The following is a 27,756-nucleotide window of genomic DNA, read 5'->3' on the forward strand; positions in this document are numbered from 1 at the left end:
TTTTGCAGTGACCCATGTCCCCTGAGGCAGGAGGCAGGTCGCCAAACCCTTTTTAGGACACTATCTTGCATATTAGCCGTTAAAATTAGCACTTTCCAATTCGAACGTTCGAGTCCCATAGACTTCAATGGGGTTCTAACGTTCGTACCGAACGCGGGGGTCGTTCGCAAGTTCTGGTGCGAACCGAACCGGGGGGTGTTCGGCTCATCCCTAGCCAGCACATATCCAGGTGGTGCTGATTAGCAACTAAAGTCTCAAATGAGCCCAGCCCTAGAGACCAATTTAAGACAGCCTCTAGAAGAGGTGGTTACCAGTTTAGCCTGGGGGGGTAAATAGCTATTTGCAGGCTTCAAACAAGCAATTATGTAGCTCTTGCGTAGGTTTGCACAGAAAATCCTCAATTAAAAGGATGAAGGAAGCGATCTATGGTGAATCGCCTTTAGATCTGCCACTGAGTGGATTGTAGCCCAAACCAATAAAAAAAGTTTCTTCTTACCTCCTACACTATAATATAACCACAGTGTAAACGTGGAGTGGGAGGTTGGAGCTTATGAAAGTTAACTATAGCAAGCAACCCCCAAAAGGAGGATCTGTCACAAGGGAACCCCTACTGTGCCACACAGTAGCTTGGTCTCTGCCCATCCTTGAATGTTAGGTCAGCTTTTAAACATTGTGAAGCAACTTCAGATTCCTAGCAGCTGGGTTAATAGGGCCGGTAACCTAGTGCACCTGCTGACCAGGGGAGCTTCTGAATCCACCAAACACTGCCCAATTAATCACTTGTTCAGTGGTATACCTGGCCTGTAAGTAACTTTGTATCTACCAGGTCCCCTCTGTACGCCATATTCATCCCTACTAATGTACCACAACTGGGCATGTAGGGAGAGGCTGGCAACCTACTGCTGCGATAACCACAGTGTCTCTGCTGTAAGAGGGAGCTGTGGCTGGTGGTTTTAGCAGTGGCGTCTGCGCCATTTGTATCCAGACCCCAGGTTCTGCACTGCACCAGTCAGTATATACACGGGGAAGGGGGAGCAATGGCCTACCTACCTCTTTCTCATCTGAGGTGGTTTAGGCACACTCGTTCCTCTGCATCACCTGTCCACCATACAGCTTCTCTGATGTAAGAGGGAGCTGCAGCTGGTGTTTTTAGCAGAAGCTTAAGGGCTATTTGAATCCAGACCCCAGGGGAGATCTCAAATGCCCAGAAACCCTCTGACTGGAATTGGGGATTTTGCAGCTAAATTCCCACAGCAAAAGGAAAGTACTCACCGTTGTCATCTTCCTCTTTTTGCCACAGCCAGCGGGCTTGCTTCTCCATCCTTATAGTCCACACGCAAGGAGGATAGCCACCAAAGTGCTCCCCCCCCCCAACTGCTGTCCCCATAGGGAGGTGCCAGGTTAGGCTGTGTCCTGCACTGTACCAGTCAGTCTATATACATGGGGGGGGGGGGGCAATGCCTTCCATTCCTCATTCCCATCTTCCCATCTGAGGTGGTTAAGGCAGACATCCACCGTAGTAAACTGGTGCCTCCTTGCTCTAGAGAAAGGAGGATGTGGGTGCCTGCTCCTACTGACTCTCAGCCTTCCCTCCTGGGTAAGAACGCCGCCGCCATTTTCCCGAAGTTTGAAAATGACGCGGGTGCTTGTTGCCACGCCCTCTCCGGCAGCCCACGCGAGCTACCGGGGACCCAGGAGTCGGGGACATGATCCCCCTGGAAAGAACCGATGGCCAGCACCCCCGTCTAAACAGCCACCTGTACAGGTAAGGAGGGGAGACAGGATAATGGCCCCTGAAGTTCTGGGTACACCACTGTACCCAGGGTCCTTCAGCTCTTAGGGGGGCTCTTCCAATTTCTGCTGCCCCCCCTGAGGAAAAGATAGGGGGAATCCCCCAGAAAGGACAAGAATATCCTACCAGACCCAGAGGCTTCCCAGGCTTGTGGTCCGGCTCCCAGGGGGGAGACCACCAGCCCCAGGCTTCGGGTCATTTGGAAAAAAAACAAACAGTTTCGCTGTGTAGGGAGAAACACAATCAAAAACTGAGGATCAAGGGGAAGGGTGGGGACTTAAAACAGCTGTTGATTGATTGTGTTTCCTGTAGGGAGGAGCCTCTCATCTCTCAGGTGTGCCGTCCTGGAAGATGACTTGAGAAATATTGAAATTTGCACGTTTTAGCACTGAAAACAGGCATTGTAGGTACTTTTTTGCAGTGTCAGTAAAAAATGTGGCTCTGTCAGTAAATTCCTTGTTTTTTGTCAGTAAAAAATTGATGGCGTTTGTAAATGTTGGGGTCCTACCAGTGGGGTTGGCAACACTGCTCCTGCATGTCAGGCAACACATGTGTACCGCCTGCCATTCTTGCTTCTCTCTCTCTGTAAGCAGGGCACTCTGGATCTCATCCGGAGCCTGGCTATACCCTTAGATTCCAGACTGGCTCTGATAAGCTGGCCTGTTACCATGCACTCTGCTGTATAACCGTCTTAGCTGACTTGAAATTTGCATGCACAGACAGTATACTGGTGATTGGTATATTCACACTGATACTTGCAGAACTTGTCAGGACATGCCGCTTGGCAATGACTGTACCCAAGCAACTAGGAGCAGATGGTAGCAAGCATTTACTGTGGTTGTCATGAGCAACAGCAAAGTCTGTAACACACGTCACACTGTTTTTAGCAGGGTTAGGACAGTCCTTACATCAGCCATAGTTGGGCAACTGATAGACCCCTTCCTGAAGGTACCAGCTGGTTTAACTCGATCACCATGGGCAACAGCAGACATTTCCATGCACACTTTACTGTTCTCATCAGGACATTGCAGCATACAGTCACTTTTCCCAGCTTTATGCAGACCGCTGGACATTTTGTAATCCACGGATGAGATCGCCTGTTGAGGTTGCCACAGTTGACAGCACATAAAAGTTATCACTGAATAGCAGATTTTTAGCACAAGTGTCTGTCCCATCCGCGATTGGGGCAACTGGGTATGTGTTGCAGTACTGGCTCAGCAGGCTCTCTTGCTCGTTGCTATGGACAACAGCACTTGACTTAAGCAACACAGCCACAGTTTGGCACGGGACACAGTTCCGTTCACTGTTTTAACCCCCACAGTGGTCCTGTTGGCAAAGCACAGTCATCAGGCTTGATGAACTCCATTTGCTAGGACTATGGGCAAGACCCCAAAGATAGCTCACTCCTTAAGGAGCCGCGGATGAAATGAGCTCCTCCAACCTACACAGACAGGCAAATCTAATTGGCACCGGCACTCCAGAGAAAGAGAACAGTCTGTGAATTTGTTTATGTGGTTTATTAATGGAAAATGGGGGGGGGGGGGGGTGTCCAACTTCCGGTATGTGAAGAGCCTTTTCTCAGAGCTCTGACCGCGCTGAGATCCTTCTTCTATCCTGATAAGCTCTAGTCTTGAACTTTGTCACCCACCTACCAGGATCGCTTGGGGAACATACCGGGCACCGGACAATTGTAAAATAAAGCACGAGTGTGGATCCAATGCCCGCGGAGAGGCTCGCAAAATTCGCACACGAGGCAATCCAAGATGATGCCCGTTCAAGGACAGAACGGCACAAGTCTCCAGCCCCTGCTGGCCGCCTGTGGAGTGAGGGGGACACAGACTGGCTGAATCCCTCCGATCAATTAGCAAATCCCCTGCCTTCTTTCTAATCTGATCCAGGGTAGAACGGCTCCGGTGCACAGGTAAGAGAGCCGACACTGGTGTAGATAATGGGGACCATTAAGAGCTGCCACGCTTCACTGTCCATACAGATTGAAACCATAAGGGTGGACTTTGCTCTCTTAAAGGGTGATGTACATAAAGTTAGACAAAGGGTCACGTAGGCTGAACAGCACATTAGCGCGGTGAAGGATGACCTGAACCCTCTGATGGTGTAGGTGAGAGATGTGGTGGTGGACCACAAGTCCCAGGAGTCTAAACTGGGGGATATTGAGGACAGGCTCTGCAGGAATAACCTCAGATTCATGGGATTCCCAGAAGGCTCAGAGGGTAAAAGTCCAGAGGAGTTCCTCCTATCCTGGCTTAAGCCATCCTTTGGGGATGATAGCTTCTCTCACCTGTTTGCCATAGAAAGGGCTCATAGAGTCCCCCTGCGCGCCCCCCCCCCCCCCCCCCCCCACCAAGCAGATATCCTAGACTCATGGTGGCCTGATTTCTATACTTCAGGGATAAGGAAACCATATTGCATAAAGCCCACAATCTGCATGAGTCACGGGCTTACCCTTTCCCTTGATGGACATAAATTCTAGCTGGTTTGGGGAGAGGCTACTCCAGGCTGATAGATCTGTACTTAGTTCCTATTGAAACACACGGTTCTTCTTGTTTTAAAAAAAAATAAAAAATGTTGTCATTTTTCAGGTTTGAGAGATCCTTTAATGTTCAGGCCCTGTCAGGCTACTGAAGATTGACCTCCAATCAATGAGGTTAATTTAATGCTCTGCTAAATACCACATACTCTCCCTTAATCTTCCTGTCCGGCTGGACCAGGAAGACTACTATCCCCTGTTAGGGTAACTTTGCTGTTCAATGTTTTGGAAGAAAGCCTGTGGGATGTTTGAGGCTGCAGGCAGGGTGGGAGGGTTGGGTTTTGGTATCCTCTGTTCTGGATCAAAGTTTTTTTTTTTTCTAAAATTTCTTATGCACAAGTGGTTGTACAGGGTGTACAATAGGGTGACCAGACATCCCCTCAATCCAGGGACTTTCTCCGGACCAAGTCTGTCCCCGCTTTTGTCCCCGGATTGGATTGGAACAGAGGCTGGGGCAATTTCAAAAACATAAAAAAAAAAATTAAATAAAAATTCAGAATTACACACCCCCGCTCCGCCGCTCCTACTAGCTTAGGGGGATGTATTTTTTCCCCCATTATCTGTGCCCCTTTCTGATGATCCTGTGCTGGAGGGAATGTTTTTTTTCAGTATCGGGTCCACGTTCTTCTGCCTTGGCTCAAGTCCCGGCCAGCTGCCTACCTGATTATCTCCTTGCCTTCCCTGGCAGAGTGATCTTCCTCCGCTCCCAACCCAGTAGTAGCCGGGGCCTGGAGAGTAAGACTTCACAGGCTGTGAGGCGGGCGGTGGCAGCGAGTCGCTGATTGCTGCCATTACTAGTAAAAAAAAAAAATATATGTCCCCGGATTTCATTTTAAAAGTCTGGTCACCTTAGTGTACAACCACTTTAAATCCAATTGAATAGTTTAGACCACAATGAGGGGCAAATGAGGAGTGAGGGACAGAGGGACATTACTTCAAATCAGGGACAGTTGGAAGCCATATATATGTAAGGCGATATATAAATACTGGTAATAAAATAAATAAATATTTGGTTGCGGCGTTCACACTATGAAATGTTTCCCAGGGCTGCAGTTCCTCTGAGCTCCACAAGGTGGCGATCTCACATATGAAAAACAGACAGGAAGTGATGTCAGTTGCACATAGGAAGTTCTAGGTGAGAGGTGAGTCGGGAGGAAGTAGAGAGAAGACATTGCTGGAAGTGGCAGTAGAGGAGGTAATAAGATCTTATTTCCTATTTACACCCAGTAACCCCCCGTCATGTCCGTCCTCTTCCTCCATAGTCACTGTGATGTCTTTTATCTCCAGCAGATGATGATACACACATATATAGTGTGGAAACCTAGATTAACACCTTCAGGGGCAGAACATTTCCCCACTTACGGTGTCGGAACATTCTCTTTAAAGCGGGAGTCCGCCGGGACTCCGCGTTTTTTTTTTTTTTAAAGCCAGCAGCTACAAATGCTGCAGCTGCTGACTTTTAAAATAGTGACACTTACCTGTCCAGCGCGCCCGCGATGTCGGCAACCGAAGCCGATCTCTCGATCGTCTCTCGGGTGCTGCCGCCGCCATCTTGGGTATGGGAATCAGGAAATGGAGCCTTTTGGCTTCATTTCCTGGTTCCCTACTGCGCATGCGCGAGTCGCGCTTCGCAATAAGGATGGACCCGCTGCCTCTGGGATCTGTGTGTTTCCCAGCAGGCAGCGGGGGACTTTCGGAAAGGGGCGTAATCTACGCCCCTTTCCGCAGAGAGCTATCCCGGAAGTGGGTGCAGATACCTGTACTGTACAGGTACCTGCACCCCCCTCCCCCCTGAAAGGTGCCAATTGTGGCGCCGGAGGGGGGGGGGAGGGTTCCGATGAGCGGAAGGTCCACTTTAGGGTGGACCTCCGCTTTAATTTAGAGATGTGTCACGTTCTCCCTGGAGATGAGATGAACTGTCCCTTGGTTCGGTTCCAGTGTTCCCGTGAACTTCAAAGAAGTTCATTTGCCAACCCTAAACCCTAGTGAAATCAATGGGAGCTGAATCTGTCAAATGAACCACTCACCCCCCCCCCCCCCCCCCAGCAATCTACTTGTATGTTGCTGGACTTTCTAACCGTTTTTTTTTTTTTAGCGCCAACGGTTGGCTCTCTTGTAATAGCAATTGGAGCGGCTCACTAGCCGCTCGATTACTATTACAAGCAGCGGGAGGGGACAACGCCCCCCTCCTTCTGCCATCCACGGCTCTCCCGTCCCACCGGGAGATCAGAGCAACCAGCCAGCTGGACAGTCGAACAAAGCTGGAATGGACTTTGATCAGTTGTTTTTAATACTAACCCATTGGTCAAAAACCATTGGCGCCATTTAAAAAAAAAAAAAAAAAATCAGATCTTGCCTTTTTGAATGCTTTTAAGTGCAGAGGAGGGATTTGGGGTCGTATAGACCCCAGATCTCTCCATAAAGAGGACCTGCCACATGCCTGTTAATGTCACAAGAAGGTTTATATTCTGTCAGAAACCATGACATCAGACTGAGACAGAAGTACAGATAAATCACACTTAACAATAAAAGTAAAAAGAACAAACATAGTCAAAACATAGCCAACGTTCAGGAACCGGAATGTATAGTCAGCCAAGCCAGAAGTCAGGGATCAAAGTAGTGGAACAGCAAGCAGGATCTGGAGCCAGAAGGGATGTTGGTAAGTCTTGAACAGGATCACAGGAGAAAGTTTCTGTGATGTTGACCAAGCGAAGGCAGAGATCCTCTGGGCTGGACGGCTTAAGTAGGCAGGACTGACCAGCAGGATATCATCTACAGCTGAGTAACTGTGGAGAGATAGGAGCTGGCAATTAGCCGACAGCTGAGCGGCCAGCTCCGAGAAGGAAGGGCTGAGCCCAGCTCTGACACATTCCTCATGACAGCAAAAAAATGAAAGCAACAGTGTAAAAATAAAAAATAAATGTGCCCCCTGTCCTCCCATGCTTGCGGGCAAAGGCGAACACATGCTTTGGTCTCGCTAGGGTTGATACCTCATCCCTTTAATCCAGGACACATATGAATTCCACAGGTTCTGAGGCTGATTTAATGCAGATAAGGCACCAAGTGAGTTTAATTACCACCTTAATCAGCCACAGAACCTGTGTAATTAATGTGTGTCCTGGATTAAAGGGATGAGGTGCCAACCCTAGGTCTTGCACGCACACAAACAACAATCATCCCACACATGTGAGGTATCACGGTGGACATCAGATCATGGGCAGTAATTTTAGCACCAGACCTCCTCTGTAGATATTAAATGGTAACCTGTAAAGGCTTTTAAAGTGTTGTCTATAAATAGTGAAACTTATGTTGTTTGTCGCTGTTGCACTGGTGTACACAATGTCAAAGCGTGAAATGTTTGGTATCTATTTATTCAGCGTAACTTCATCTTTTATATTTTACAAAAATAATTGATTACGTGTTGTGTCTTTTTGCATTTAAATTCCAAAAAGTGTATTTTTTTCCCCCAAAAAAATTGCGTTTGAAAAACTGCTGCACAAATACCACATAAAAAAATTAAAAAACTCACCTGGATCTGGGGGCCCCCTTGTTAAAGTGGGCTTCCAGTTTCCGATAAGCCCGCCGCCCACAGATTCCCACAAACCCCACCCAGAGTTGTGGCGAAGAGGCCCTTGTCGCCATCAACATGGAGACAAGGTGCTTTGCGGGGAGCCCCCCTGCCCCATACCAGCCCTCCCTGTTAAGGTTATGTGGCCTGGTATGGTTCAGGTGGAGGGGATGATTGCTCCCCCCCCACTTTTCTGGCCTGCATGCTTGGATAAGGGTCAGGTATGGATTTGGGGGGACCCCACACCATTTTTTTTTTAATTGGCGCGGGATTCCCCTTAAAATCCATACCAGACCCGAAGGACCTGGTATGGATAGGGGGAAAGCCACACAGTTTTTTTTCTGAGTTCTCAATTGCTGGCAATTCTTTTGTTTACATTCAGCTGTCAGCGGGAAACCCACTGACAGCTGATGAGGCATTGATTGTTAAGGATGTAGCCGGCTTGGCGGCCCATTCCTTAACTACTTAAGTACCAGGCACTTACTCCCCCTTCCTGCCCAGGCCAATTTTAAGCTTTCTGCGCTGTCACTGTTTAAAACACAATTGCGCGGTCATGCTACACTGTACCCAAAAATAATTTTATCATTTTGTTTCCACAAATAGAGCTTTCTTTTGGTGGTATTTGATCACCTCTGCATTTTTTATTTATTGCTAAATTGTGAAAAAAAAAAGTTTTTCTATTATTTCTGTTATAAAATTTTGTAAATAAGTACGTTTTCTCCTTCACTGATGGGCACTGATAAGGTGGCACCAATGAAGTGGCACTAATGAGGGGGCACTGATAATGGGCACTGATAGACGGCACTGATATGCAGCACTGATGGGCATTGATAGGCGACACTGATGGGTACTCATGGGTGGCACTGAAAAGCGACACTGATGGGCACTGAAAGGCTGCACTGATGGGTACTTATGGGTGGCACTGATGGCCACTGACAGTCGGCACTGATGGGCACTGATACGTGGCACCGATATGCGGCACTGATAGATGGCATTGATAGGCATCACTGATGGCACTGGCAGGCATTGGGGATGGGCACTGATTGGCAGCTTCCTGGGCACTGATTTGCAGCTGCCTGGGCACTGATTGGCATTTCCCTGGTGGTCTAGGGTGGCATACCTGGTGGTCCAGTGTGGTGGCAATCACTGGTGGTCCTGGCGGCATCCTGGTGGTCCTGGGTGGGCATCCGAGGGGGAGCTGCGCTGTTAAACAATAAGTACAGACACCCTCTGTCAGGAGAGCAGCCGATCAGTTCTCCTCTACTCGATCAATGGCTCTTCCTGTTTACATCGTGATCAGCCGTGATTGGACACGGCTGATCACGTGGTAAAGAGCCTCTGTCAGAGGATATTTATTATAGCAAAAAGTAAAGTATATTGGTTTTTTTTTTCAAAATTATCAGTCTTTTCATTTATAAAATAGAATAAAAACAGCAGAGGTGATCAAATACCACCAAAAGAAAGCTCTATTTGTGGGGAAAAAAGGTTATACATTTTTTTTTTTGAGTACAGCGTCGCACGACCGTGCAATTGTCAGTTAAAGCAACGCAGTGCAATATAGCAAAAAATAGCCTGGTCATTAAAGTGGTTGTAAACCCTCCCTAGTGACTTTTAACTATAGGTAAACCTAGGAATAAGGCTTACCTATAAGTAGTGGAAATATCTCCTAAACGTGCACCATTAAGGAGATATTTCACTTGTAGTGCGCCGATGATGTAATCGGCGCATGCGCTGTGAAGAAACGGACCTCCGTGCCGTTTCTTCCCTCGGCGTGTGCCGTTACTGACGGCTCCCATGCACATGCCTGGGAGTGACGTCCCGTGGCTCCAGCCAGTCACAGAGCCCGAGTCCGTGGCCCCCGGAAGGCAGAGGGGCGAAGATGGACGCAGCCTGCCTTCCTGTCCCTAACTAGTTAAGCTGCATAACGAGTTTTTCACTGTTAGGGCGATAAGGATGTGGATTGCTCTTCCACAATTGGTGGTGTTAGCAGGATGTATTGATAGTTTTAAAAGACTGGATGTGCAGTAGACAGGTTGAACTGGATGGGCTAGTGTCTTTATTCAACCTTACTAATTAAGTAACTTTTAGACCTTCCATCTTATTATTTTTCTCAGAAGTCCCTTGTTGTCAGCCTGTGCCTCTCTGCCTGTACATGATTAATCTCAGACAGTGCCATTCCAATGATCAGTCATATTCTTGTTTTGAACTTTACCATAAACACCATAAAAGCTACGTACAACCATCAATGTGGTGTCATCTGCTCCCATTTATTGGTGTTGCTTCATTTGTCAAGTAATTCTGTCTATAGGGAAACCTGCATAGATCACATGAACACATCAATGAAGATGGAGGAAGACCAGAGTTACATGACTGAGAGGATACTAAACCTCACCCTGGAGATCATCTACCTGCTGATTGGAGAGGTGAGGAGGATTCTGGGAAGTCACATGACATCACTCTTATTTCTATTAATAATAAAAATTAGACCTGACCGGAGAGGTGAGGAGGATCCTGGGAATGTGATATGATATTATTGTTTTTACTGAATACAGAGTTTTCCTCCAGTGAAGTCAGGAGATCATATCACCATCACAGTGCCTCCAATGCACTCCCTGACACCTGAGAGACACAACATGCAGAAGATTCTAGAAGTCACGAAGAAGATGATGGAGCTGCTGACAGGAGAGGTGAGGAGGATTCTGGGAATTCTGGGACATTATCCAGTAACAGACAAGGGATGTGTCTGGATGGTGACTGTATCATTGTGTGTGTCAGGTTCCTATAAGGTGTCAGGATGTCACTGTCTATTTCTCCATGGAGGAGTGGGAGTATTTAGAAGGACACAAGGATCTCTACAAGGACATCATGAAGGACAATCAGCCGTCCCTCACATCACCAGGTAAGAGGAGACTTTATTGTAAAGGAGAGAGCAGTACAGAGGGTCCACCTAGATCCCCCTGTAATGGAACGTCCCACACTCTACTTGAGTGCTTCCATCAGTATATCGCTTCCTAAGCTCTAGAACGCAAGACCAGTGGATCTGGCTAAGTTACCCCAAGAACTAGGCAGTACCAGTTTTAGAGTAAACCAGAATAAGAACTGTTTATTTGAACAAGTATACAGGCTTTTATACACTTAAGAAGGACATTCCCCCCTTCAGATCAGATTACCCTAACAATACAAACTGCGCACAGGAATATAATTACAACAGACATATACATATATCAGACTTGCCTTCTCCTAGCTCACAAACTACAATGCGCATTATCATAAGTATAAACACAGAACACCTTCACACTAGCAGGAGCCCCCAGTAGCAGACAGACCGGCTCCTATATGGAAGACCATGCAATCCACATCTAAGCAATTCTTTGATTAATCAGGGATTGCAGACTGCATGGCAACAGTCTACAAAGTTCATACAAGGTTCTAACATTCAGATACAGTAAAATTTATTTATCATAGATTTCTTGAGGGATATTGTTGATAAATATTACTGTCAACCTGTGCCCCTAATAGACACAGGGTAACTTAGAAATAAGAGGGCATGGAGAGCTGAAACAAAGGTTTCCCTTAACAAACCAGGGCCCACAGTAAGTGGTCAAGAGGCTAGCATTTAGTCCCCTCTAAAAGCCCCTTTCCCGGGTGAGTCTATCACACCCCCATGATCTGATAAAAATATAGAACACTGTATTCAGTCAGTGTGTGTGTGTGTTTCCTACAGATGGATCCAGTAATCAGAACCCACCATATATGTGTATTTTGGATAAACGTTGTAGGCATTGGGTGTGCTTCTCAAGATTTATTGCGCTATGCGTAATCTAAATAATAGTGTGAGCTTCAAATCCTAATAAGGTTTTTTATTTTTTCAGGTTAATCTAGAGGAGACTTTATTGTAAAGGAGAGAGCAGTACGGAGGGTCCACCTAGATCCCCCATCATCTGATAAACACATAGAAACAATGTATTCAGTCAGTGTGTGTGTTTCCTACAGATGGATCCAGTAATGGGAACCCACCAGAGAGAAGTTCTCATCCTCTGTATTCCGGGGTTTCCACACAGGAAGATCACACCATCCCCCACCATCATCAGGTAGATGAGGAACAATCACTGATAGTATCATTAGGATCTGTACATTATCTGCATTGTTACCATTGATGTCCTTTTTATTATATATTCAGAGTGGAGACCTGAGTGATTCTAAAGTCGATATTAAAGAAGATATAAAGAAAGAGGAGAATGATGAGTATGGGCTAATGGAGGAGTCAGAGTCCCTAAAAGGACACAAAGATCTGTACCAGGGCACCATGGTGGAGTCATCCAGCTACAGAAACCCACCAGAGAGATGTCCCCGTCCTCTGTATTCCTGGGATTCCACACAGGAAGGTCACACCATCCCCCACCATCATCAGGTAAATGCAGTTGAGGGTCTGGAACATAAAATGATTGAACACTCTGACATGTGGAGACGATGTGTGGACTCTACAAGATGATATTTTCTATGTGATCTCCCATCATAAATACTTCTATTTTGCAGTTGTTATTTTCTGCCATTCTGTTGGTTTAGGGTGAAGATCTGTTGATCATTAAAGTTGAGGGTGAAGAAGAAGAGACGTATGAGAGGGATGATCAGCAATATACGGAGGAGGCTGGAATGATGAGGACATTCAAAGTGGAGGACACTCCTACAGAGATCAGCACAGGTGAGCCATAATATATTCTTTTATCTCTGCTCTGTTACTGCCCACTGATTGGTCCAAAGTAGGGAGGCAGATGAGTGATATCAGCCAATAATAGATTGATAATAGTCACTGATATCTGTCCTACAGATTTTTATTTTTATTTTCTCTCAAATAAACCCCTTTCTCTTTCATGCAGACACAAGTTATGGACTCTTGGGTTAGGCACAGTAGCACAGATATGATTACACAGATTGTGCCTTTTGGAGGTTGGTCCCTCTTCTTTTTAGCAGACGTATACCTAAATGTTAACATAAAACTCTTTTAAAGGTTTCCAGGTATGATATATTTTTACATAGTTAGATTGGACTAAGCCGGAGTGATGTTTTTATGTATAATATACCATGCCTGGAATTCTTTTTTTAACAGTCTTTCTGGGATGAAAAGTAAAATGTCATTGAGTCATTAATGCCTGGCCTGAAGGGTCTGGTATGGATTATAAGGGGGACCCAAAAAACAAACTGGTGTGGGTTCCCCCTAATTTCTACTAAACTGTCAGGTCTGGTTTGGATTCCAAGGAGGAACCCTATGCAAAATACAAAAAACAAACAAAACATGGGGTCTCAAAAAATATAGGTCCCTTATCTGAGGATGCAGCCTGGCAAGCCTGGAAAGGGAGCATGCGTCCCCTTCCTGTACCATACAAGACTACATGCTCTCAAAATGAAGGGTGTACCTTGCCAGGGGAAGCCTCCTGGCATAGCACCTTTTTCCTATGTAGATAAGGACATGGACCTCTTCCCCACAACCCTGGCCTGTAGGTGTGGGGGGGGGGGGGGGGTGTTTGGAATCTTGAAGCCTCTTTAAATTAAGGTAGTTCCTAGAAACCACCCCCCTCCCCCCCCCCCCACTGAATACCCCCATTGTCAAGTACATAAACAAAAAGACCCACTTCCCATGATGTAGAACTGTCGTCAATCATGTTGTCCAGTGATACATATCCATTTCAATCACAATGAATTAAAGATGGATATCTGGGGTCTCCTTACTTCAAAAGTGGCTTCCAGATTCTGATAAGCTCCTCACTCATAGACCCCAACACCTACCAGCCAAAGGTTGTAGGGAAGAGCCCTTTTCTGCATGTTTCCGATCATGAAAAAGGTACTGATAATGGCCCTGAAAAAGCACACGATTTTGCCATGATTTTACCATACATTTACTGTGCTTACGGTGTGTTTTTCATAGGTCATGTGACTCAAAAATGTAACAAAGGTTTGTTATTGATGTGTTTTTGCTGCGTTTTCAATGCATTTCAATGAGGAGGTGCTTTATTTTTTGTGTGTTTTCTTTAACTGACCAAAAATTCAGCAAGCAAGATTTTTAACACCACAGCCCAATTGCAACAAACCAGTGTGAAGACATACATAGAATTGAAAGGGATTCATTTTTTTCTAGCTTTTCTTGTGTTAAAGGTGCTGATAATGGCCGACAAATTCATATTAATTTAAATGAATTATATTAACTGCTTCAGATCCGTGCTATAGCTGAATGAAGGCTACAGTGCGGATCTGCTTTGCTGGGAGTACGTCTATTTACGTCCTCCCCCTTTGCTGGCTCGCCACACCCCCCTGATGGGCGCGCTCCATGATCACCCAAGTCAATGAGACTCGGTGATCACAGACCCGAGTAAGGGGTCGATCCCGGCCCCTTACCACGTGATCAGCTGTCAGCCAATGACAGCTGATCACATGATGTAAACAGAGGATCGGTAATCGTTCTTTTTCTTCTCATGTTGACAGCATGAGGAGCAAAAAAAGCCGATCATCAGCTTGTTTGCAGGGACATTGGTCCCGAAGAGGAACAGCCTCGTGCCCACCAGTACCGCCTGCCAGTGCCACAAATCAGTGCCCACAGTGACAACAATACATAAGTGCCAGCAATCAGTGCCACCTATCAATGCCCACAAGTGCCACCTATAAATGCCCACCAGTGGTGCCAATCAGTGCCACCTAGAAGTGCCGATCAGTGTCCATCACTGCCACCCATCGGTGTCCATCACTGCCATCCATCAGTGTCCATCACTGCAACCCATCCGTGCCCATCAGTGCCACCTATTAGTGCCCTTCAGTGCCACCTATCAATTCCCATCAGTGCCACCTCTCAGTGACCCCAATGCCACCTATCAGTGCCCACCAGTGCCGCCTATTAGTGCCCATCAGTGCCACCTTATCAGTGCCCATCAGTATCGCCTTATCAGTGCCCATCAGTGCAGCCTATCCTTGCCCATCAGTGTAGCCTCATCAGCGTACATCAATGAAGGAGAAAAACTACCTGTTTGCAAAATTTATTAACAAAATATAAAATGGTTTTGTATTTTATTTTTAAAAAATCTGTCTTTTTTATTTTTTTGGACAAAAATAAAAAACCTAGAGATGATCAAATACCACCAAACGAAAGCTCTATCTGTGGGAAAATGATAAAAATTAAATCTGGGTACAGTGTTCTATGACCGCGCAGTTTTCATTCAAAGAATGACAGCGCTAAAAGCTGAAAATTGGTCTGGGCAAGAGGGGGGTTTAGGTGGCCAGTAAGTAAGTGGTTAATTAAAAATGTGAATATTCTTTAATATAATTATATACATATATATATATATATATATATATTTATTAATACTGACATTTCCGGTTTTGGCCAAGTGCATCCTGACTTTTATGTTTCGGCATCAACATTTCCATTCGGTGCACCTCTAGGCTGGTGGTGTCCACTCTTTATGTGGGTAGAGCTGGAAATCACAGTCCTCAGCACAGGATGCAGAAGCAGCTTGACACCAGAGTAGGAGGTGGTAGTGGGAGAGGAGCTGGAAAGCAGGCAGAACAAGTCCAGGAAGCAAGCCAAGGTCAGTAACAGCCTGGAAAAGCAGTACAGAATCAGCAGCGATAGCAAGTCCAGGAAGCAAAGCCAAGGTCAGTAACCGCCAGGCAAAGCAGTACAGAATCAGCAGCAAGAGCAAGTCCAGGAAGCAAAGCCAAGATCAGTAACAGCCAGGCAAATCAATACAGAATCAGCAGTAGAGCAAATCCAGGAAGCAAAGCCAAGGTCGGTAATAGCCAGGCAAAAACAGTATGGAATGAGCAGGAAGAGCAAGTTCAGAAAACAAAGCCAAGATCAGTAACAGCTGGGCAAAACAGTACAGAATCAGCAGGCAGAGCAAATCCAGGAAGCAAAGCCAAGATGCATAACAGCTGGGCAAAGCAGTACAGAATCAGCAGGCACAGGAGAGTCCAGGAAGCAAAGCCAAGGTCAGTAACAGCCAGGTAAAACAGTAAAGAATCAGCAGACAGAGCAAGTCCAGGAAGCAAAGCCAAGATCAGTAACAGCCTGACAAAGCAGTCTAGAATCAGCTGGCAGAGCAAGTCCAGGAAGCAAAGCCAAGGTCAGTAACAGACAGTCAAAGCAGTACAGAATGAGAAGGCAGGACAAGTCCAGGAAGCAAGCCAACTGCACAACAAAGTTTTTTCTTCTTCAACACTGTTGGTTGTTCCTCATAGATTTTTGGCTGTTGATCCCGAAACTCACATCCAGATTTGCCCATCGCGTAATGTTTCATTGAAATCTACAGTTTTGTCTTTTTTTTCTCTTATATTTATGTCCAAAATTGTTTGTTTCTGTAAGAGACCTATGAACAATGTTTTGTGCAGTTTGGGCATGTCCAGGCATGAAATCAGGCCAGGTTGGAAGCTGTTCTGTGGAAGTATTGCAGCCTGGGCATGCCAGGGCAGTCCGGGAGCCAGCTTGACACTGTTTCAGCAGTCTATAAAAGTGGCTTGCATACACAGATGCTTCTCACTGGGGTAATATAGTCCTTATAGTGTGTATGCATTGTTTCAGAATATAGCATTGCCTCAGTAGCACTGTAACAAGTAAGTGTTATAGACGTTTTACAGGATGATTGTCGTCGGTCGATATGTCGTCGTAACCGTCTCGATACATTCTGCTATATTTGTGGCGAGTATATGATTGGTCATCAGAGAAGCTCAATGACTGCTCTTGTGAAGAAAGCATATCATCTGTACTTTGGCTGTAGAATTGGTGATCAAGAAAAAGAATGGACGCCTCTCATTTTGTTGTGCGGCATGTGCTGCCTGTCTGAGAGCTTGGCTCCGAGGCACAAGAAAGACAATGCCCTTTGCTGTCCTGAGAATATGGCAAGAACAGCAAGACCATGTGACGGACTGTTACTCCTGTTTGACAAATGTGTCTGGTTTCTCTGCCAAAAACAAGAAGTCAATTGAATACCCTAATCTGCCTTCAGCGATGAAACCTGTGCCACATGATGAAAGTCTTCCAATTCCAAAACCACTAGAGGAATGGACTTTAGACTAAGGTGACCAGATTTTTTTAAATACATTTTTTTTTTGGCAAATGGTAAACTATTTTATAAGCATATTTTCCTCAAATGATATATGCAGTGTATGTGGTATGTGTTTATGGAATGATTGTATGATATATATGTTATTTTTCACATTTCGTCCATGAGGTAAGAAAAAAAAGGTACAATTTTTTGGGATATGATGCCAAATGTTAAGAAGATAAGATAGAGAAAAAACTTTTCAATGCATATTTTGTATTTTATTCTTACCAAAGAAGTGCAGAGGTGTGCTATGTGCAGAGTACAGATTTTAGGGGTGCTCTATGTACAGAGTTCAGGGGTGCTCTATGTACAGAGTTCAGGGGTGCACGATGTGCAGAGTTCAGGGGTGCACGATGTGCACAGTTCAGGGGTGCGCGAAGTATAGAGTGCAGAGTTTAGGGGTGCATAATGCTACAAAATGCAGAGTTCAGGGGTGTGCTATGTACAGAGTTCAGGCGTGTGCAACATTAAGAGTGTAGAGTTCTGTGCACTAGATACAGAGTTCAGGAGTGCGCTATGTACAGAGTGTTCAATAGTGCGCTTTGTGTACAGTGCAGAGATCAGGAATGAGCAAACACAGTACAGAGATCAGAAGTGTGCTACGTACACACTGCAGAGATCAGGAATGAGCCATGTGCACAGTGCAGAAATCAGGAATGAGCCACGTACACAGTGCAGAAATCAGGAGTGTGCTACGTACGCAGTGCGGAGATCAGGAGTGTGCTACGTACGCAGGGCGGAGATCAGGAATGCGCTATGTACGCAGTGCGGAGATCAAGAGTGAGCTGCGTACACAGTGCGGAGATCAGGAGTGAGCTATGTACACAGTGCACAGATCAGGAGTGTGCTACGTACGCAATGCAGAGATCAGGTGTGCTCTATGTACAGCATGCAGGGTTCAATAGTGCGCTACGTGTACAGTGCAGAGATCAAGAATGAGCAAACACGGTACAGAGATCAGGAGTGCGCTACGTACACAGTGCAGAGATCAGGAATGCGCTACGTACAAAGTGCAGAGATCAGGAATGTGCCATGTACACAGTGCAGAAATCAGGAGTGTGCTACGTACACAGTGCAGAGATCAGGAATGAGCAACGTACACACTGCAGAGATCAGGAATGCGCTACGTACACAGTGCAGAGTTCAGGAACGATCAACATACACACTGCAGAGATCAGGAGTGTGCTGCGTACGCAGTGCGGAGATCAGGAGTGCGCTACGTACGCAGTGCGGAGATCAGGATTGCGCTTTGTATGCAGTGTGGAGATCAGGATTGCGCTTCGTACACAGTGCGGAGTTCAGGAGTGGGCTACATACGCAGTGAGGAGATCAGGTGTGAGCTACGTACGCAGTGCAGAGATCAGGAGTGCGCTACGTACAACGTGTAGAGAGATCAGGAATGTGCCATGTACACAGTGCAGAAATCAGGAGTGTGCTACGTACACAGTGCGGAGATCAGGAATGAGCAACGTACACACTGCAGAGATCATGATTGAGCTACTTCTGCAGTGTGGAGATCAGGATTGAGCTATGTACACAGTGCGGAGATCAGGAGTGAGCTACGTACGCAGTGCAGAGATCAGGAGTACGCTACGTACGCAGTGCGGAGATCAGGAGTGCGCTACATACGCAGTGCGGAGATCAGGAGTGCGCTACATACGCAGTGCGGAGATCAGGAGTGCGCTACATACACAGTGAGGAGATCAAGAGTGAGCTACGTATGCAGTGCAGAGATCAGGAGTGAGCTATGTACGCAGTGCAGAGATCAGGAGTGTGCTGCGTACGCAGTGCGGAGATCAGGAGTGTGCTGCGTACGCAGTGCGGAGATCAGGAGTGTGCTGCGTACGCAGTGCGGAGATCAGGAGTGTGCTGCGTACGCAGTGCGGAGATCAGGAGTGCTGTGTACGCACTGCAGAGATCAGGAGGTGCGCTACATACGCAGTCCGGAGATCAGGATTGCGCTATATACATAGTGCAGAGTGCATCCACATCTCATAACACAGTCAGAATTAAACAATCTGGTGAGAGATTGGGGTCTGTCAAAAGCAAAAGCTGAATTGCTGGGTTTGAGACTGCAGGAATGGTGTTTGCTGACACCAAGTATGAAAATTTCTGTTTTTCGAAGCTGCCAAGATAATTTACCCAAATTCCTTGCACAAGTTGACAGTCTCTGTTTCTGTATTGACATTGAAGGCAAGGCTGGTGCAAGGATTTTTGGCACCCTAGGCGAAACTCCATTTTGCCGCCCCCCCTTGGCTCCACCCCCTTTGCCTTGCCCATGTATACACCACCTTTATATAGACTGCTAACATTTTGGGGGTGGAGTCAGTCACTGGCCTGACGCATGATATGCATGCAGCATATGTAGGAGCCTGGAGGTGGTGGTGGGGGGGCACTGGCGTGACGCCCCTGACTGATGTGCGCTCTAGGCTGGTGCCTACCTTGTCCATAGGTAGCGCTGGCCCTGTACAGGGAAAATTTACACAGATAATCAAGGCACTGATGATCAGTGCAGGCCCATAAGTGCTGTCTATCAGTGCTGCCCGTCAGTGCCCATTAGAGCTGTCTATCAGTGCTGCCCATCAGTGCCCATGGGCACTGAGTGCCACCTATAAGTCTCCATCATTGCCACTAATTAGTGCATCCTATCAGTGCCCATCAGTACAGCCTCATCAATGCCATTCAGTGGGGAACACAGGGATGGTGGGAACCCCACATAATGGGAATAGCAGGTGTACAGACCAGGGAACTCAGCACAGGGATGGTGGGGACCCCACATAATGGACACAGCGGGTGTACAGACCCGGGAACTCAGCACAGGGATGGTGGGAACCCCTCATAATGGGCACAGCAGGTGTACAGACCCGGGAACTCAGCACAGGGATGGTGGGAACCCCACATAATGGCCACAGCGGGTGTACAGACCCGGGAACTCAGCACAGGGATGGTGGGAACCCCTCATAATGGGCACAGCAGGGGTACAGACCCGGGAACTCAGCACAGGGATGGTGGGAACCTCTTGTAATGGGCACAGTGGGTGTACAGAGCCGGGAACTCAGCACAGGGATGGTGGGAACCCCTCGTACTGGGCACAGTGGGTGTACAGACTCCTGGATAGGAGGGGGCAGCATTTACTTGAACTTATTGGCTGTATTTTCTTTTTGCAGTCGTTGTCTGCTGGTGGAAGCGAGAGGAGGAGAAGACCCCTTTTAGATTCTACAAGTGAAGGAGAATACAGCCCAGTTCTAGTAAATGCTGCACTAGTATCCGCAGTAACCAGGAGAACACATAGCGACTAGTGGGCAGCAGCCTGACTTGTAGGCAGTGTTTTCTATGGGTGGTCATCAGCAGAAAAAATAAACATAAAGAGATCCAACACACTAACCACCCTGCACAGCACTAATATCAGCTCCAGTACCAGCATGTGTACTAGGACCGAGCACTCACCCACATCCTCTGCTTCCCACCTGCCACGCTGTGACCTGTGTATTGCGACGGGGTAGGGGGACATTCCGGGGAGTTGGGGGGGGGGGTGTTATCCGGAGGAAGAGCTGCGTTGAATGCTGGTGTGTGTCATGCCGAAGGAACTGTTTACTGTCCTAAAGAGGGGGCGGGCTGAGTGGAGTACTGAGTGCAGTTTGCAGAGCAGGCAGTAAACCACTATGGGGAGGCATTTACAAGCATCGGTCGGCTGTATTTTCCTCCCCCGATGTCTCCCCATACACAGGATGTGCTAGCTAGGACTTTATCAGCGCGTGTGTGTCAGTGCCCAGGACCAGTGTCGGGAGCTGGTGAAGACACTTCCAGACCAGGCTGCTCTGTGTATTGCTGGTAGGAGGGGAGCGCAAATCTCTTCCATACAGTGCAGAGCGGCTCTATCAAAAATCTTCTCCTTTCCCAGTGACTGAGCCACGCTGTCTGTGCACTCCTCTCCCCTCCTTGTGTTTGTCAGTCCTCTCAGACTGACACCCGGCTCTACACACCAGGCTGTGCCATCTCCTCACTACAGAGCTGTATACACAGCAGCTGCAGTTGCGCCCCAGGTGGCAGTGCGCCCTAGGCGGCTGCCTAATCCGCCTAGTGGTAGCACCGGCCCTGATTGAAGGATTGTTCTCTGCCTTGGGTTGTGACCATGACCCTCAAGAGTTATTGGTTCGTCAATGTATTGTTAACCCTCAAAGTTGTTCTGTTACACAATGGCAACATTCACCCTTCAATATCTGTTGGCTATGCAGCACACATGAAAGAAACCTACGAGTACATGGAAATGTTGCTGAAGCACATCCAGTACAGCAAATACAACTGGAATATCTGTGGAGATCTTAAAATCGTTGCACTGTTACTGGGACTGCAACTCGGCTATACAATGTACTGTTGTTTCATCTTTGAATGAGCCAAAGAGTCACGTTATTATAGATAGAGCTGGCCACTCTGTAAAAAGTTAGTTTCAGGATAGAAAGATTTTTTTTGCATCCTCTTCACATACAATTGTGACTTATGATGAATTTTGTGAAAGCAAAGGTTTTCGCTATTTAAGACAGATGTTGCCAAGAAGAACTGAGGGCAAGATCAAAGAGTGCATTTTTGTTGGCCCTCAGATCAGACATTTTATGAGTGAAAAGCGGTTTGAAGGTCTGTTAGGTGGGCCAGAAAAGATTGCTTGGAAAGCCTTGAAAAATGTTGACAATTTTCTTGGCAATTACAGAGCCTCACATTACATTCAGCTGGTAGACAAACTTCTCAAAGCATACAAAATGATAAAGTGCAATATGTCACTCAAGATTCATTTCCTCCATCCACACTTGGACTTCTTCCCTGCAAATCTCTGTACTGTCAGTGACGAAAACGGTGAAAGGTTTTACCAGGACATTGCTACAATGGAATATGATATCGGGGCAACTGGAATCCGTCAATGCTTGCTGACTACTGTTGGACACTGCAACGTGATGCACTGGACATCGGATACAAACGAAAATCAGGAGCAAGGCACCTTTAATTATGTTGAGCTTAACAGCCTATTAGAAACATAAATACTTTATTGCCAGTAAACAGTTTCTCTATTTCTCAGAGTTCCTACGTGATGCAGCATAACCAAAACTATATTTGTGCATACCCACCAGGTACCTGTCACAATCATCAAATCTTTTCAGGAAGCAAAACTTTTCACAAAAATTGTGCAGTGAAACAGCCAGGTAAAGCAGTACAGAATCAGCAGGAAGAGCAAGTCCAGGAAACAAGCCAAGATCATTAACAGCTGGGGAAAGCAGCACAGAGTCAAAAGACAAAGGCTAGCTAAAGAAGCAAGCCAAGATCAGTAACAGCCGGGCAAAGCAGCACAGAGTCAAAAGACAAAGGATAGCTAAAGAAGCAAGCCAAGATCAGTAACAGCCGGGCAAAGCAGTACAGAGTCAGAAGACAAAGGAGAGTTAAAGAAGCAAGCCAAATTCCGTTGAAAGATACCACACAACGTGGTCACCATGGTTCACATTCAGGTGTTCACAAAAATATGGGGCTCTGATGGGAAGAACTTGTAATAGATTTCCGCCTTAGCTATTGACATTAAATCCTATGTCCCCACTCCTTCTCCTCAAATCTCACACATGTACAGCAACGATTGAGACCAGACGAATGAACAACATCTCAACATCTAGGTGAGCAGAACCATTACATCCCTTTTCCTGAATTTCCGATAAATATACTGAAAATACCGTAGGTTTAATGAACCCTCAAAGCAGGGCAGGCGATGTGCCATAAGGAAGCACAACCACTACCTTCCTAAGTTCCTAATCTTTCTTTTTATTTCTATCTCACCCCCCCAACCCCTCATAATCCTAGACCCCCTCTATTTAATACATACAGCAATACCACGCTAGATTACTCATCATTAGATGAATATATTGCTTTTGGAACAAAGTTCTTAATGGTTTTTCCTGACTATTAAGTATACATGAATAACGAACAAATCTTACGAAACCACGACTGTATTGTTTTTCTTTTCAAAACTTTACTGTACATGTAAACCATGTAAGGTTGCTTTCACATGTGTAACCAATGTATACTTATGTGTTTATCTTTGACGGTTAATAAACTTGAAATGGAAAAAAAAGAGGCAAGCCAAGATCAGTAACAGCTAAGTAAAGCAGTACAGAATTGGCAGAAAGAGCAAATCCTGAAAGCAAAGCCAAGGTCAGTAACAGCCAGGCAAAGCAGTACGGAATCAGCAGGAAGCGCAAGTCCAGGAAGCAAGCCAGGGTCAGTAACAGCCAGGCAAAGCAGTACAGAATCAGCAGGAAGCGCAAGTCCAGGAAGCAAAGCTAAGGTCAGTAACAGCCAGGCAAAACAGTACAGAATCAGCAGGCAAAGGAGAGTCCAGGAAGCAAGCCAAGATCTGTAACAGCCAGGCAAAGCAGTACAGAATCAGCAAACAGATGAAGTCAAGGAAGTAAGCCAAGATCAGTAACAGCCAGGCAAAGCAGTACAGAATCAGCAGGCAAATGAGAGTCCAGGAAGCAAGCCAAGATCAGTAAAAGCTGTGCAAAGCAGTACAGAATCAGCAGGCCAGGAAGCGAAGCCAAGATCAGTAACAGCCAAGCAAAGCAGTATGGAATCAGCAGGCAGAGCAAGACCAGGAAGCAAGCGAAGGTCAGTAGCAGCCAGGCAAAGCAGTACAGAATCAGTAGGCAAAGGAGAGTCCAGTAATCAGGTCAAGGGAAACCAGATCAACCAGTTCTGAGGCAGCAGGCAGAGGCAAAGTCCAGAGATAAGCTGGGTCATACAAGGGTAGGCAAATACAGGGGATCAGGTCTCAGGAACAAGCTGAAGACCATTCTGCAACTTCTCACAGTGACAAATCAGATTAAATAGGCTTCTCTGGGCCAAGTGTGCACGCTAATTTCTACACACTCGTGCATTCGCACTTGGTAAAGGTCTGATATTGCGTTTTTACTTAGAAGTACGAGCGAGTGTGTAATGCACATGAGCACAAGCATAATTCTGCACTGGTTTTCTGATCCCGGGAATCGTTTACATTATATTCCCCAACGTTTGAGCAAGCAACTTCTGGGAGCTCATCCCTGTTTATGTAGATTCTGGGGGACAGTATTGGGTTGTATTTTTCTTCTAGTTACAGCAACCTAAATATAATATCACGGATTGTGCATTGGTCCTTCTTCTTCAAGCAGATTTGTAGCTGAAGGGTGACATAAAACTTTTGTGGGGATGAAAATTATATATAACAATTATTTTTTTTATATTTTCCAGGACACGCCATCAAAGAACCCTCAAAGTATCATCTCACTTTATTTGCAGGTTGTGAAATGGAAGATGGGGACATCACAAGAGATTGTGCAGGAGATAATACAATGAGCTCAGCTATGGATGGAGGACTTCACAGTGTGGATAGACCATGGAATCCCTCTTACTCTGAGCAACCTCGCACTGTGAGGGATGGTGCCAGAATTCAGGAGATGGAGACATTTTCCTATCCTGAATGTGGGGAAAGTTTTAGCTCTGAATTAAGTCTTACTGTCCATCAGAGATCTCACACAGGTGAGAAGCTTCATTTATGTTCTGAGTGCGGGAAATGTTTTCTTCATGAATATGAATTCGTCATACATTCCAGATCCCACACAGGGGAGAAAACAAATTCCTGCCCTGAGTGTGGGAAATGTTTTACACGAAAATCATTCCTTGTTAGACATCAGAAATCTCACACAGGGGAAAAGCCGTATTCCTGCCCTGAGTGCAGGAAATGTTTTTTGCAGAAATCACACCTTGTTAAACATCAGAGAGTGCACACGGGGGAGAAGCCTTATTTGTGCCCTGAATGCGGGAAATGTTTTAAACAGAATTCTAATCTTTTTACACATCTGAGAGCTCACACGAGGCAGAAGATGCATTCCTGCCCTGAACGCGCAAAATGTTTTTCCCAGAAAACAAGCCTTGTTGAATGCCAGGGATTGCATACGGGGGAGAACCCACATCCCTGCCCTGAGTGTGGGAAATGTTTTACATGGAAATCAAACCTTCTTATACATCTGAGATCTCACACAGGGGAGAAGCCATATTCTTGCCCTGAGTGTTGGAATAGTTATTCACGGAAATCTCACCTCGTTAGACATCAAAGATCTCACACAGGGGAGAGGCCGTTTTGTTGCCCTGAATGTGGTAAATGTTATGCACGGAAATCTCACCTCGTTAGACATCAAAGATCTCACAGAGGAGTGTAGGGATGAGTCGAATATTCCTGGGTTCAGTTGCTGGGAGGTGCCCGGTACTGTTTTTTTAGAGCCAGCGGTTGGCTTTCTTGGATTAACAACCGATGCGGCTAAGAAGCCACTTGACTGTTATCCCAATCAGCGGCTCTCCCGTCCCCCTGGGAGGCCCGAGTGACCAGCCGACAAGTCCGCGGGCTGGCCGGAGACCCTAACGAAGCCAGAATCTTCTTTGATTGGGTCTCGGATCTAGTAACCCAGAAGCAATGTCATGAAATCACTTCCGGTTTACAGAAGACATAAAGGTGCCAAATTTAAAAAAATTTGGTATCCAAAACAGCCAAACTTGGCGTTTTGAATATTTTTAAGTGCAAAGGAGGGATTTGGGGTCTTATAAACCCCCGGCCCCTCCATAAAGAGTACCTGTCACTGCCTATTACTGTCACAAGGGATGTTTACATTCCTTTTGACAGCAATAAAAGTGATCAGAATTTTGTTTCAAAGGGACAGTGTAAAAATAAAAATAAATAAGAATTTTTTTTTTTTAACGCACCCCATCCCTTTGTGCTTGTGCGCAGTAGCAAACGCCTAAGATCTCTCCATAAAGACCTAAGATCTCTCCATAAAGAGGACCTGTCATGCTTATTGCTATCATAATGGATATTGTTTATAAATTTAATAATCCTTTTTTTTTTAAAGCGTTCCCATCACCCAATGCTCACGTGCAAATGCATACTGTACATAAATCCTTTACGCATATGTAAATGGTAATCGCACTGCACATGTGAGGTATTGCCACAAACATCAGATTGAGAACGATAATCCTAGCACCAGACCTCCTGTGTAACTCTAAACTGCTATCCGGTAAAGGCTTTTAAAGCATTTCATATGGAGATTTTTAGGTACTGATGCAATTTTAAAGTGTGACATGTTTGGTATCTATTTACTCGGTGTAATATCACCTTTTATATTTGACCAAAAATTGGGTAATTTATTGTGTTTGTATGCACTAAAATTTATTAAAGTGTATTTTTTCCAAAACAAATTACATTTGAAAAACCGTTGTGCAAATAGTGTGTGGCATAAAAAATTGCAGCACCTGTACCTTATTCTCTGGGGCAGGGATATGCAATATGCGGACCTCAAGCTGTTGCAAAACTACAAGTCCCATCACGCATCTGCCTCTGGGTGTCATGCTTGTGGCTGTCTGAGTCCTGCTATGCATCATGGGACTTCTAGTTCTGCAACAGCTGGAGGTCTGCTAATTGCATATCCCCGCTCTAGGGCCTATGCTTAAAAAAAAATCTATAATGTTTGGGGGTCCTAAGTAACTTTGTAGCAAAAAATACAGATTTTTACATGTATGCGGAAAATGTCAGAATTGACCTTGGTATCAAGTGGTTAAAGATATAGAGGTTGTAATCAAGAGCTCAAGTCCAGTGCTTGATGATTATACCAAATTATGCCGGGAAAATAACTTTGGCACAGGATGTAGCATCATTACAGGAAGACCCTGACAAATTAGGGGATTGGACAGTGTGACAGACCCAACTGGGACAGGGACTTTTGGAAGGGACTAGTGGCTTGCCTTCTACCCACCGATTACGGCCCATAGAGGAGACTGGGGATTTTGTCTGCTTCTCCCGGTCAGGTAATGGAAAAGAGCTCCGTTCAGCATCTGATCCCATGGAGAGAGCAGATCATTCTCAAATGAAGGACAACAACGTGATGAACTCTGAGAGCGAGGTATGGATTAATTCTCTGAATAAGAACAATAAAGCTTCCCTTCTGGAGTGGATGGAAAGGTGTAATGTTGATCTTGTACATTTCAATGGACAAAGGAAAAAAGGGCCATAAAGACATGGAACAGCGAGTTTGGGGTGGAGGAACTTGACTTGCCTGCATAGTGTAGGGGAACTTTCTTGACAAAGCACCTTATTCTCCTGTATCCCTGGCCTTGTGGTTGTGGGGTCTGCAGGGGAAACAAAATCTGAAAAATAATAAAAATTAAGTTGGCCATGAGGGAAACTGATGTTTAGTATTGTCAAATGTAGGCCCAGCCACATGTGTGACATAACACTTGAAGCTAGCCCTGGGTGGAGGCAAGCATTTCAGGTCATACCCCCCGTTCATTAGCCCCTAAAACACGACCCTGCGTATGGCACTAACTTAGTGGAACTCCATTTGACAGGACACGGCATTAACTTCCCTCGTAACTGCAGTGTTTGTTTCTCTGTACAAGACCAGTGGTATGTAGACATGAGGTGGCAGGGTACAGGAACTGGAACAGTATCAAGGTCAGGAGCAGGATCAAGGACAGCAGTAGGATCAAGGTCAAAAGCAGAGCATTAATAACCAGCTACGTGGCACACAGACAAAACACAGAGGCACTAAAGGTAGCAAGAGAAGGTGTTATATACCTTTCAAGCAACCATTATTAGGTAGAGACTGGGTAGTGTTTACTGAGATCTGCTAGGAGACATCTGCTGATGGACACCAGACCTACACATTTAGTGTTGAGAACCACAGTGCTACCAGCAGGTGATCCA

At 46.0% G+C, this 27,756-nt stretch overlaps 2 protein-coding genes across 3 annotated transcripts in view; both read left to right on the top strand.

Annotated features, from left to right (window-relative positions):
• The window catches only part of LOC143989513 (uncharacterized), a 283,774-nt gene that overhangs the window by 96,098 nt on the left and 159,920 nt on the right, over positions 1 to 27,756 (top strand). The gene's annotated exons all lie outside the window — the stretch shown is intronic.
• On the top strand, positions 5,408 to 26,252 carry LOC143989458 (uncharacterized). Of its 2 annotated transcripts, none has more exons than XM_077489588.1 (8): positions 5,408 to 5,532; positions 10,214 to 10,328; positions 10,458 to 10,592; positions 10,681 to 10,804; positions 11,899 to 11,996; positions 12,086 to 12,316; positions 12,472 to 12,607; positions 24,303 to 26,252. In XM_077489588.1, exons 2-8 carry the CDS (start codon positions 10,233 to 10,235, stop codon positions 25,220 to 25,222), a joined length of 1,740 nt encoding a protein of 579 aa, XP_077345714.1. In that variant the 5' UTR covers positions 5,408 to 5,532; positions 10,214 to 10,232; the 3' UTR covers positions 25,223 to 26,252. The 2 variants fall into 2 exon arrangements, with proteins under 2 accessions (XP_077345714.1, XP_077345713.1); XM_077489587.1 differs by having other exon boundaries at positions 5,409 to 5,532; positions 24,255 to 26,252.

The sequence above is a fragment of the Lithobates pipiens genome, unplaced genomic scaffold (genome assembly GCF_037356315.1).
Source record: "Lithobates pipiens isolate NorthernLeopardFrog02 unplaced genomic scaffold, aLitPip1_a1.2 Scaffold_18, whole genome shotgun sequence".
NCBI classification, from domain to species: domain Eukaryota; kingdom Metazoa; phylum Chordata; class Amphibia; order Anura; family Ranidae; genus Lithobates; species Lithobates pipiens.